This window comes from Microcebus murinus, chromosome 10 (assembly GCF_040939455.1).
Source record: "Microcebus murinus isolate Inina chromosome 10, M.murinus_Inina_mat1.0, whole genome shotgun sequence".
Classification (NCBI taxonomy): domain Eukaryota; kingdom Metazoa; phylum Chordata; class Mammalia; order Primates; family Cheirogaleidae; genus Microcebus; species Microcebus murinus.
The window spans coordinates 53,852,847-53,865,421 of NC_134113.1; the positions used below are offsets into that span (position 1 = coordinate 53,852,847).

The following is a 12,575-nucleotide window of genomic DNA, read 5'->3' on the forward strand; positions in this document are numbered from 1 at the left end:
GAAATAAACTTATTTTTTAAGAAAGGAGTGGTAAACCCTTCAACCCCAGCTTCTCCCTACTTTAGACCATTCTGTACGTTGCTACTATCTTTCAGTCACATCACCTGCCCACTATGAAGCCTACTAGGACTTCACATTGCCCAAATAAATAAAATTCTGACTCCTTAATATGCTAATTAAAGCTTTTGTCATATAGCCCTAATCAACTTTTCTAAACTTGGCTTTTATTCCATTAAACTGAAAGCCTTTTAGAAACAGGAACCGGTTTCTCACTTCTATCTCCTCATTGCCAGCATAGTGTCTGACATACAAATGCTTGCTAAATGTTTATGAATTGAACCAAATCCCCTTCCTACTCATAGACTGTGGTCTGGCATCAGACAAACCTACGTCTCGTTTCTGGCTCTATGCCCAAGCTCATGCTCTTCTTTCACCTGTCAAACGCCCTCCAGTCTAAGTTCAAATATCATCTCCTCTGTGAATGAAGTCCTGATTCCCTTGGCTAGAAGTGACTTCCTCTATTTCTGAACTTCAGGGATACACTTGGGGACATCATTATATTTTTCCCTATGTTGCAACTGTCTATGCCCCAGCCCTCCATTCCTATCTCCTCCCCCAAAGCACCAGCTCACTGATGGCAAGGACAAAGTTGTCATCATGTCTGGAGCTCCCTATATACTTGCTACACAATACACTCCAAATAACAGATTCTAGACAAATATTTTTTTTTTTTTTAGATAGGGTCTTGCTTTGTCAGCCAGGCTAAAATGCAGTGGCATCATCATAGCTCACAGCAACCTCAAACTCCTGGTCTCAAGCAATCCTCCTGGCTCAGCTTCCCAAGTATAATAGCTGGGACTACAGGTACATGTTACCACGCCTGGCTAACTTTGTATTTTTGGTAGGAAAAGGGTCTTAGGCTGGTCTTGAACTCCTGGCTTCAAGCAATTCTCCCGCTTCGGCCTCCCAAAGTGCTAGGATCACAGGTGTGATTTATTTTGATTACTATACTATGAAATACCAAGAAACCATTAAAAAGAAAGATCTAACCATACTAATATGGAGTATTTCTAAAATAAATGTATATACCCTTAAGTTTAAAAAGTAGCAGAATAAAGGTTGCGATATGAGCCCAATTATATTTTAACCCAGCCCTAAATGTGTCTAGGTACATATGTTTAGAAGAGGAATTAGAAGGATGCATACCAAATAGCTGAGGATGGTTATGTTTGGGGATGGGAATGGGAAGAGTAGAGGGTAACAAGTTCCACATGCTGATCATTATATTTATGTATTGTTGTATCTTTTACAATAAAAATTATGTTGGTTACAAAAATAATTTTTAAATTAAATATTAAATGAATGAACAAGATATATAGCAACACAAGGGAATGTGTGGGAGGTGTTGAATGAGTTGTGCTAACAGAGCTAAAGGAGTGGGGGAGGAGGATAAAGTCTTTGTGGTTAGAGAGGGCACAGGCAGCTTAGTGGAGGTGAAAGGAGCTGGATCTTGGAGCGGGATTTTTAAACAAATGAGAAAGGGGGTAAAGGCGGGGCCAGATGTTTGGGAAAAATGAATGGACCAATTTGACTAAAGTAAGGGATTTGGTCAGGAGTGGACAGAGGTGGTAGGAGAGGGAATTAAGGGCTGGTTGTAGAGAGCCTTGAATGTCAGACTAAGACGGTTAGGAACATATTAAAAGGTTCTGGGCAAAGAGGTAACAGTGCATTGATGCATCAGGTGACTGGAATGGTGCTATGAAGGTGTCTTCCACCTGGGAGTAGGCATGGAAAAGACAAAACTGTTATAGTTAAGACAATATCCACCTACAGAGGGCAGCACAAGCCCACCAGGACTGGGGAGGGACCATGGAAGGATCTTTTTCCTTGGGTCAAGTTAGAAGAAAACTGAAGGACAGAGAAAGGTGAGATGGTTCTGGGAAAGGAGGGGAGCTGGCCAAACCCTGGCTGGAGGCACAACTTAAATCACACCTAGAAAAGCCCCTACTCCCTCAAAGGTGTCTCAGCTTGTAGGGAAAAACTCTACCATAACTCCCCATACCCACTTTGCCCAATGATGTTGGGCTATTAAGAGCAATGATGTTTGTTCATTCACCCATTCATTCATCAAGGTTCAATGCTTCTTAGGTGCCAGATAGTAAGCAGGGCACTGCTTTTTAAATGTTTTTAAGTATGTTTATAACAGGTTCTTAACAAATAAAAAGCCTATGAATCAGCATATGCAAACCTGGATTCCAAATGTGATATCATATTTTCAAGGGCATGCATACCCCAGCTGACTAGTTGTTTTTCTTTTAGTTATGGTTGTACACTCATTTATCCAAGAATGAAGCTGTTGTCTCCTTCCTCTGCTCTTCCCTTATGGCTGTGCTAACCAAGGAGGTATCGTCCCATTAATGCAAGATGTGGGAAAGGCAGAAACAGATTCCCCATCTCCTGTCTCTAACCTAAAGAAAAGATCGTGCCCTTTATTATATTCAGAACTCACAAATAATCCCAGTGGTTCAGAGCCCTAAGCTAAGCCCTCTAAACCTTAAAAGTACTTATACTCAATTCTGTCCTTGGAGGGCTCTCAACAATGTATGGGATGGAAGGATGGAGGTGGAAGGTGAGCAGAAGGCAGGTTCCAGGTTCCAGGTGCATAAGCTCAGTCTCAAACCTCCTGCCTGGCCCGGCCTGGCCTGGCCTGGCCTGACTGCCAGATAGCTTCTCAATTGTGCCTGGTTTGTGATGAAGGGTGCATAGGTAGAATCAATCAGCTTTGTGCACAGATAGCAGGATTTTGGTTCAAGTGACCTCTCTATTCCACTATGTTCAGCTCAGAAGCCAGATGTGCTCTTAAATTAGAGCCCAGATACTCTCTTCTGCAACTCATGGCCAAAATGACACACATGAACAGACACTCACCTTCAAGCCTTGATGGTGAATGGTCCTGACCCAACTTCCTCACTTTGAGACCTCCAACCACTGCCTTCTGTAGCTTTGCCTCCTTTACCCTACTCTCAAAGCTTCCATTTCCTCTGTTCTAACCCTCTTCCCTTTTCTCAGGAACTCAGGGTCATTCTTAACTGTACCAGCAACCAGGGTCAGGAAACCCAATTAGAAAGAAAAACCTGCAGAGGAAGGAAGGCATCTGGATCCTATCATTCCCCAGTGACCAACATAGTGGAGCAGCCACCAGGTTAGAAAGTAAGAGAACTAGTCTTTGGCTCTCCTACCTCCTTCAGAACTGGAAAAGCTGGTCTTAGTATTACGACTGCATGCCCAAAGACACCACTCCCTACACTAAGCAGCAGCAAAGGAAGGGGTATCCCCCTACATGTTATTCCCCAACTCTCATTACCCCACGTGGTGTGCTAAAGATATCCCAAAGGATTCCAGAGCATCCCAGAATTGGATCCCCAGGTCCCTGGGGACAGTGGTTTGAGACATTTTTAGCACAGGCTTAAAAACATAGAAGGTACTAAATAAATACTTGTCAACTTTCTGTTCCAACCAGTCTAGGCACTTGATCTGGAAGTGGTACATGCGGTGAATCCCCAGAGCCTTCAAGTCAGAGAAACTCATATTTACTGACATTCATTCTCTGTCACTGCCCCTATACTCTGAAATGAAGGGGACACTGCCAAGCCCTTCGACTGGCTCTTTTCTTTTTTTTCTGAGATAGAGTCTCATTCTGTTGTTCTTGCTCGGGCTAGACTCCTGTGGCATCAGCCTAGCTCACAGCAGCCTCAAACTCCTGGGCTCAAGCAATCCTTCTGCCTCAGCCTCCTGAGTAGCTGGGACTACAGGCATGTGCCACTATGCCCAGCTAGTTTTTTCTATATTTAGCTGGCCAATTAATTTATTTATATTTTTGTAGATGGGGTCTCGCTCTTGCTCAGGCTGATTTCGAACTCCTGACCTTGAGCCATCCTCCTACCTCAGCCTCCCAGAGTGCTAGGATTACAGGCATGAGCCATCACACCTGGCCGAGCTATTTGTATTTTGGAAGGTGAGGTTGCTGTTTGGTGTAGGAGCTAGGTGCTAAGCATTTACCTCCCAGGTTGAGTTTCCTCCTCATCCTATGACCTGAAAGGTTTAAACAACTGCCACAAGAGGGCTCCCCTCTACCTCCTTCCTGGCATCCTTAACTGAGTACTAAAGGACAGAAAGGAATAGGTTTTCCTCTCCTCCAAGTTGTTCAGGGGTCCAAAGACTCCCACTGGCCTGCCATTCAGCTAAAGTCCTTTCCATTATCATTTATACAAATAAAGCACTTAGGAAAGTGCTCCTTTTTTTTTTTTTTTTTTTTGAGACAGAGTCTCACTGTGTCATCCCCGGCTATAGTGCAGTGGTGTCAGTCATCATAGGTATTCTTAACTTATCTGCAACCTGTCACCAAGCAGAACTTTGGAGGAGCCTAGAATAAGGAAAGTGACATCTGATTTTGAGGGATAAGTGGGTAATGTTTGAAGTTATGGGATTGATAAAGGCATATCTGGAGTAGTTTGAGGGTTACACAGGGGCAGAAGCACTAGTCCTTGAAGGTGATGGCTTATTAATAACAGGAGAGGAGCTGAAAAGGAAAATGGGCAGGGGAGGCAGCAGAGAGATAACAGAATACAAATTATATACTCCACATTGATACTTGGGGCTCTCAAACTTATTATATGCCTAAATCCTGTCCCTTTCCCATAACAGCAGGTTGGGAAGACCTCTGTCCCCAAAGCTTAAGAAAGTGATAAGACTGAGGAAGGTTGCCTGGCTCACCCAAACTCGCCCACCTCAAGAGGAGCATCATCCCTTTCTTTGCCTGCAGCTAGAGAATAGGAGAGAGGAACACCATGGTGGTGGGAGTGGGATGGGAGGACAGGCTTTATGGAAAAGGTCTATTCCCCAAGACATTTGTGGAATCTCTAGATGAGGCCTGGCATCCTGAAAATGGGAAACCACATGCATGAAGTAGAGTTGATGCAGGACCATCAGTTGTAAGAAGGATACAGTTCATTATACTGCCCAGACATTGACCTTTCATGCTTATTCACTGCTAAAGTCTAGAACTAGATTGGTGAGGAGACTCCAATCTATAGATGAAGGGACCCTGTTCAAAACAGTTCGAAGCACCTGACATACAGGGCTAGGGAGATTTGAGAGTGAAAGGAGTGTGGGGCATTCTAAGTTCAGGGCCCTCCAGCCACTGAAGTCCCTAAAGTGTACCAACAGGTGATAAATATGGCTAAGTTCAGGGCTGAACCCTTCAGAACTAGAGAAGCAAAGACAAAGCCTTCACACTCTGATACCCAATTCATTTGGGTCCCCCTCCCCCCCGGGGTACAATAGGAAGAAATAAGCATCATGGAGATGGGCCTAAGTTATTCCATAACCTCACTCTACACCAGTCAAGTGTGCCCTTTACTGCTCTGCTAAGAGAAGGGGCAGTCTGGAGAGAGAGACCAGTAACAGAACTACCCTCACCAGTGAACCACTGTCCCATAGCTCCTGCACATCAAGGATGAAGGTCTGCTCCAAAGCTGCATAAAACAATTTTAATTTCCAACCAGGGTCACAGTCATCGCGTTATCCCACATTTGAGCAAGGATAGAGAAGGTGAATTATTAAACATATACAGTCTACATTCCAGAGGAGGAAAAAAGAAGAGAAAAACCAGTTCAGAACTGCAGTTACCACTATAACACCACAAACAAACTTTGGGGGTGGCAGGGAGGGGAGTCCCCAGGAAGAAGAAAGCATAAAATTAAACCTACCAGAGGAGAGCAGGAGAGGGAGTGGGCAGAAATGGAATGAAACACCCAATCCCAAAAGAGCTGTTAAGTGAATGGGAATGCAGAAAGGACCACCCCTGCCAAGGGCTTAGCAGCCAGGGATACTTCCAAGATCGCTTACTGCCCCCTGCTGGCCAGGTCTGGAGCAGCACCAAGGCAATCTCCAAGGCTGCTTCCTAACACCCTCTACCCCAGATTGATCCTTGGAGTCCCCCAAAACAACGTGGGGGGGGGGGGCTAAGGGCTGAAATGAGGAAAACCTATTTGGGATTGGCATCTAACTAGGGAGGGTCAGAGAGGGAGTGAAGCAGGAGAAGAGGCAAAGTCCTCACCAACCACAAAGATATAGAGTGGGGAATCTTAAGTAGGAAAAAAACAAGGAAAAGACAAACAAGCAACAGCAGTGAATGAATTGAGAAGGCAAAGGAAAGAGTTCAGGGATGGAAAGGCAATGGGGCAGGACAAAAAAATTTGAGGAAACAGAGCAAAGAAAAAGCGCAGAGGAAAGCATCTGTGGAGTCAGGGGAATAAATACATTTTTAAATGAAACAGAACTTCCAAGTCCCCCCACCCCCCTACACACACACACCAAACACACACACGCACACACACAGAAACACACACACACAAAGACCTAGAGAGCAAGATACCTACACACACCCACTGCATCTTGGGTAACACATCACTAAGTAACTGGCACTGAGGGAGATACCCCTGGAACCACTCTTTCACAGTTCAATCTGGGGTAGGGTGAGGAGTATTAATCTGTCTGCTGTAGACAAAGTGGGCAGGAAGCCTGGCCCCATGGAGTAGGGCTTGGGGCAGCCCTTCTGGGAAGGGATCCTTCAGCCATGCTGTGGGGGGCCCTGAGCCCTGACCTTAGTGGAAAGGCATGGGCAGCTATCTTGGAGCTCAGGGCACAGCCAGCACACACAGGAGCCCACAAAACAGCCACGGCTTCACACAAACCGCAGAAGTCAGGACTCAGGCCAGGACCACAGGGACAAGCGCCCCCTGTAGACAGAGAGACGAAGTAGCAGCAGCTTCTGAACAACTACATAATGGGGGGAGGACCCTGAAGACTACGGCATCTCACAAGCACCAACGATGACATTTCAGGGTTCTATTTCCTCCACTCCAACCCCTAGATCCATTTATGGCAAATGGGTGAGGAGGGGACAGCAAGGATGGTCTGAGGGCCTACAAACAATAGAAAATCTTCATCCTTTAGCACATCCTGGACTAGAAAATGAGAGTTGGACAGGGGGTTGATATTGAGGTCTGCTATGTCACCCAACTCCCCAGCTCCTCATTAGACCACCCAATCAGCCCTGGTCAGGCCAGCAGGACTACTAGGGTACGAAAACTTCTGACAAAGGATAAATGAACCGCCCAGCCCCCAAGATCAGAAGATTGTGGGGGGGCACGCAGGAAGGCAGGAATGGGACTGCTCCATGCCTCACTTCTCCTAGTAACAAGAGAATGAAGATGGAAAACCTAAGGCCTCCTCCTCCCTTTCCCCATGCCCTGGTAACCACACACACACGGTCTTGCTATCACCACCTCCTCCTCCTCAAGCTCCTGAGGAACAGATCTAAGGATGGTGGGGGTGGATCAGTTGAACACTCTGGGCTGATAAGAGTGAGTGGGTTCTTCTCGCCTTCCCAATAACAAGGCATAGCAGAATGGCATCTCCTTGGGAACAGCCATCTAGAGATAAATGCCACCCTCCAACCCTACGAAAGGTAGAAAGGGGAGTACAAGGAAGATGGTGGTGAAGAATCCATTATCTGTCCTGCCATCCAGGATAACCTACCTGCAGAGAGGAGGAAAACCAGTCCAAGACCGGGGCAGTCCAGCCTGACCAATTCCCTCCCCCAACCTTCTTCCTTTAACTAACGTGGAAGGGGCAGATGATAGGCCCCAGTGGGCAGTGTCCTGGCTACAAGCCCTGAGCTGTATTCCACCCCCTCCCCCTTTCCCCTACATATATATCTCTCTATACATGTATATACAGGCGCACACATGCACGCACACACAGAGAGGCCCGTGCAATTTCCATGTAGAACAGGGAGAGGGTGGTGAAGGAAAGGAAGACAAGGAGCAGAAGAGGGGCTTGTGGGGACAAGGAAAGGACTCAGATGCCAAGAGCACAGCAACCAGTGCCAAATGAAGCAAACAGAGAGAATACCCCACCCCAAAACCCAGAGGGTGAGAGAGAGAGGGGCCACCCCATGAAACCATAACAACCTTGTTTTTGTTTTAAATCCAGTAAATTGGAATGATTCATCAACAGGACAGCAACTGGGGACTGGTCATGTCGGTGGATAGGGGAGAGAAGGGAAGGCAGGGGAGGCAAGGCTCTTGCTGGGCATGCGGACATGATACCCAGGTCCCTGGCCACACTTGCAATGGGAAGGAAGGGGTAGGGCTGGGGTTGGGAGACAACAAGTATGTCAGGGGTGGGTGGGGCACTCGGATAGGGCTGCCTGGCTCTCACTTCTTGTTTTTGAGCTGATTGGCCAGCCAGTCCAGGCCTTCATACAGCCCGTCCCCACTGGTGGCACAGGTGGCTTGAATGTACCAGTTGCGGTGACGAAGGGAATGCAGGCCCAGCTTGTCTGTGATCTCAGCAGCATTCATAGCATTAGGCAGGTCCTGGAGCACGAAGGAGACACACAAAGAACAAGCCTCAAAATCTTTCAAAGGCTTTTAGAGCACGTATCTACCAAAGAAATGTATATCAGTACCTTTTTCTCCTCCTTTTTTCAGGAAACCCACAACAAGATCCTAGGGATTTAGTCACTCTAGAACACCAGATCCAAGGTACTAGAGGTCATTCCACTGAATATGGAGACTAAATATGGGGTTGGTAGGGAAGTAGACAGGTGATTCAGACTGACCAAAGAATCAGGCCTGTCTGACAGAAGGAGTGAGGGCAGTTCCACTAAAGTAGACAATAGGGAAGATGAAAGAAAGATTTGAGGCCATGTATCTACCACACCAATCCCTGAGGCCTGAAATGTTGCTAATAAAGCTGGGGTGGGGGAGAAGAAGAGGAGAATAAAGAAGCCAACTGTTCATATTTCTCACACTCCCAAAACTGAGAGCACAGTCATAGGGCTTCCCATACAATCAGCCCAAGACTGCATTTCCACAGCCAGGCTGCCCTCTCCCAAATTCAGGGTAGGAAGAAGTTTCACCTGTTTGTTTGCAAAGACAAGAAGTACAGCATCCCGGAGCTCATCTTCGGCCAGCATTCTCATCAGCTCTTCCCGGGCCTCATTTACTCGCTCCCGATCATTGCTGTCGACCACAAATATCAACCCTAGGGAGGCAGAGCATGGGCTGCACAGACAGGACAGATAACCCCCTCCCCCACCACCCAAACAACACCCTCCACATATTTTCTCCCTTTCCTCCTTTTCACCCACCCCAAGGAGCTGTAGCAGGGCAAGGGGTGGCTGCCCATAACCAATGAAGACAGCCACACTCTCTGCTCATAACCAACCAACCCATGCCAGTCCTGAGCAGTTCATCTGCCATACCTTGGGTATTCTGGAAGTAGTGTCTCCAGAGGGGCCGAATCTTGTCCTGGCCACCCACATCCCACACTGTAAAGCTGATGTTCTTATACTCCACTGTCTCCACGTTGAACCCTTTGAAAAAACAGGCAATTTGGCCACTTGGCCTCAAACACCAGGCCTACAAGCAGTGCTCCAATGAGTTTGGTTCTGTTTCCCCCCAGCCTTTGCCATGACACCAACAATGGAAAAAAAACTAAGGCTTCCTCAGATCTGGTAATTGTTGGCCTAGTAGCTTGAAGGCCAAAATGAAAACCTAAGATAAGTCAAAGAGGATGAGAAGCGCTGGTCAGGAGGTTCACAGTTGCCTCTATGTCAGCCAACCTTTCGCCATTCATTCACTCAGTCATTGGCTCTCCCTCCTACAAAGAAATGACTCAGCCCCAACTCCTGTACTTAGGTCACTAGAGTCTGCCTTAGCTAAGATGTGGAGCCTGAGAGGCAGAGTGAAAAAAGAGAAGTGAGCTATAGTCCTGTAGCCCCAAAGGCAGAGCCAGCTGACGATGATGACTGGAGCTCCCATCTACATGGCAAATGTTCTCCCTCCCATAGGCAGGTCTTAACCAGGATCGGCCACTGAAGATCTAAACCCAAGCAATTCCAGGCCCTGGCAGGAACATCAAAGTCCTTCACCTGCTTTCCAAACAACACAGAGAACAAACCTACTCTAGTGCCTGAGGGCAACTGTTGAGTGCCAGGCTGTGGAAGTTCCCGCATCAGGGAGAGCCAGGGTAGGTGGGCAAATGGCAGGGCCCAGCACCTGCTAGAAAGCTAAACAGCCACACTTCTCTAAACCCCACAGATTGCACAGACTTGTCTGGAAAGAGGAGGCCAGGTGAGGGAACAGGAATAGGTCTCTTGCCCTGCCTTAGCTATTGACATGAAGCCCATATCCAAGCTGTGCCCTTACCAATGGTAGGGATGGTGGTGACGATCTCCCCCAGTTTCAGCTTGTACAGGATGGTGGTCTTTCCTGCAGCATCCAGGCCCACCATCAGGATGCGCATCTCCTTCTTCCCAATCAGGCTCTTCAAAAGGTTTCCAAAGATATTGCCCATGATCACAGCAGCTGCGTTCTGAGGACAGTGAGGCCCAAGTGGGGGCAGTGGCAGTCTGGTTTTGTCCTGGTCCCTGGTATGGAGGACTGATCCTAGGCAAAGGAAATGCAAACATATTACCACCACTTGCTTGTCAGGACTTCATGTAAATGGAATTTACCAAAGTCATGGCTGGAGTACATTCATGACAAACCAAGAGACTGAGGGGACTATGAATACCAAAGCCCACTCAGATATATACTGAGCCTTTGGGAACAGAGACAAATCAGTGAACACTCAGGATCCCCGCTCTGCCAGCAATCTAACCGTGTGACTCTGGACAAGTTACTTCACCTTTCCATACCTACACCTGTAAACAGAGGGGGTTTGAACTAAAAATGATTTCTAGTCCCTTCAGTTCTGACATTCTATACTATACCCCAAGGCATTGCAAGATCATTAATGCCACTCCCTCCCCCAACCTTACCCTAAGACTTCTGGAAAGGGTGGGAGAGGAAGGAGTGGAATGAGGAGTGGCTCTCTGACTCCTGACAAGGTCCAGGCTTGCCAGGTTCCCAAGGTTTATGTTCTCTGCTCTAATCAAGAGACTGCCTCTTTCCTTCCTATATTTCTGCAATTCCATCTTCCTTCCACACCAAAATAAATGAAGAAGAAATAAGAAAACAGCACTCCTAAGAGAGGCTGATCCTTTACACCCTGTGGAATGCTAGCTGCTAAAGTTGTGCCCTATTCACATAACAGTGCACCAAAAATTGGGAAGTGAGGGGTGGAGAGGCCATCCTTCACTTATCAGCTAGGTAAATCCTAAACTCACTGTGGCCCATCCAAGGAGAGCTAATCTAAATGGTCACCAGCAATGAGGTAGTCATCTCATTAGTTTCCTGCTCCTTCCCTAAGCCCTTCACTCTATTCTCCACATAGCAACCACAGTGATTTTAAAACCAAACTCGGGTAATGTGGTTTCTTTGTTAAAACTCTCTCTTGGCTTCATAGCTCCTTCAGTAAAACCCAAAGCCTATACCATAGCTTCCAAGGTCCTGCATGAACTACACTGCCTTACTTCTCTCATCAGATCTCCTACCACTCTCCTGCTTACTCCACTCCAATTCCCCTATGCTTTCCTGCCTCAAAACTTTTATACTTGCTATTCCCTCTAACTGGAATGCTGCTCTCCCAGATAAGCTTCATGGATTACTCCCTCACCTCCTTCAGGTGTCTGTTCCAATGTTACCTATCAAAGAGGCCTTCCAGCCTTCCACAACCACCTGTATATAACACACACACCCCTTACTCCCTACCCCATTTATGCCACTTTACTTCCCTTAATGACATTTATCACCGTCTGACACATTATATATTCATTTCTTGCTGTATGATTTTACTCCTCCTCCTATAATGTCAGCTCCTTATGTGTTTTGTTCACTGCTGTGTCCCCAGTAGCAAGAACAGTGCCTAGCACATAGTAGTTGAATAACTGAACTAATTTTCAGAGTATCTACTGACCTCACTGGCAGCTCACTCAGATTGGATGCAATGCCTGGTAAATAGTAGGCACTTAGCAAATACCTCCTGAAAGGATCAAGAGGAGCAGTAAGAACCACCATGAAGGTACAAAATGCCTATCTGCCCACTCCAGCCATTGCCCCCAACAGGCAGAATCACAATCATTCATTCATTCTCTCTCTTCTTCCCTCCATCCTCTATGGTACAGGACAACCACAGAAATGCATCTTTGAAACAGTAATAAAGTGGGGATTCACCCATGCTAGCCAGTTCTCTGTGCCTGCAGGAGGCATGCGTCAGCGGGCAGCTTATTCAGCAATCGCCATATGCCAACTGCTGGCATTATCTACAGAGTATGGGAACCAGAGACTCACACACACCCCAAACCCAGCAGGCGAAGGAACAGGTCAAGACAGAGTGCACCCAAACCCAAGAATGTGAAAGGTGGATGGGGAGGAATCCTATTTACAAGCTAACACACTGGGTTTGGTGGGAATTTAGTTGTTTTTTCAAAAACTTCTTTAGGCTTCCCACCCCCATCCCCAACCCCACTCCCTGCCACTCTTCTCAGTTTGCAGCAAATTCCAGACTAGTGCAAAGGAGCCAGATCAACAGCCCTTGGAGACCAAAGTACTAGTTTGTCC

General features: G+C 46.9%; 1 protein-coding gene across 1 annotated transcript in view; it reads right to left on the minus strand.

Annotated features, from left to right (window-relative positions):
• The window catches only part of ARF3 (ARF GTPase 3), a 31,957-nt gene that overhangs the window by 5,976 nt on the left and 13,406 nt on the right, over positions 1–12,575 (minus strand). The window contains exons 2-5 of the mRNA XM_012759392.2: positions 10,281–10,520; positions 9,335–9,445; positions 8,990–9,114; positions 8,287–8,444 (exon numbers count right to left, since the gene is read on the minus strand). Coding sequence (XP_012614846.2) covers positions 8,287–8,444; positions 8,990–9,114; positions 9,335–9,445; positions 10,281–10,428 — 542 coding nt within the window. The 5' untranslated portion in view covers positions 10,429–10,520. The remainder of the gene's footprint in view (positions 1–8,286; positions 8,445–8,989; positions 9,115–9,334; positions 9,446–10,280; positions 10,521–12,575) is intronic.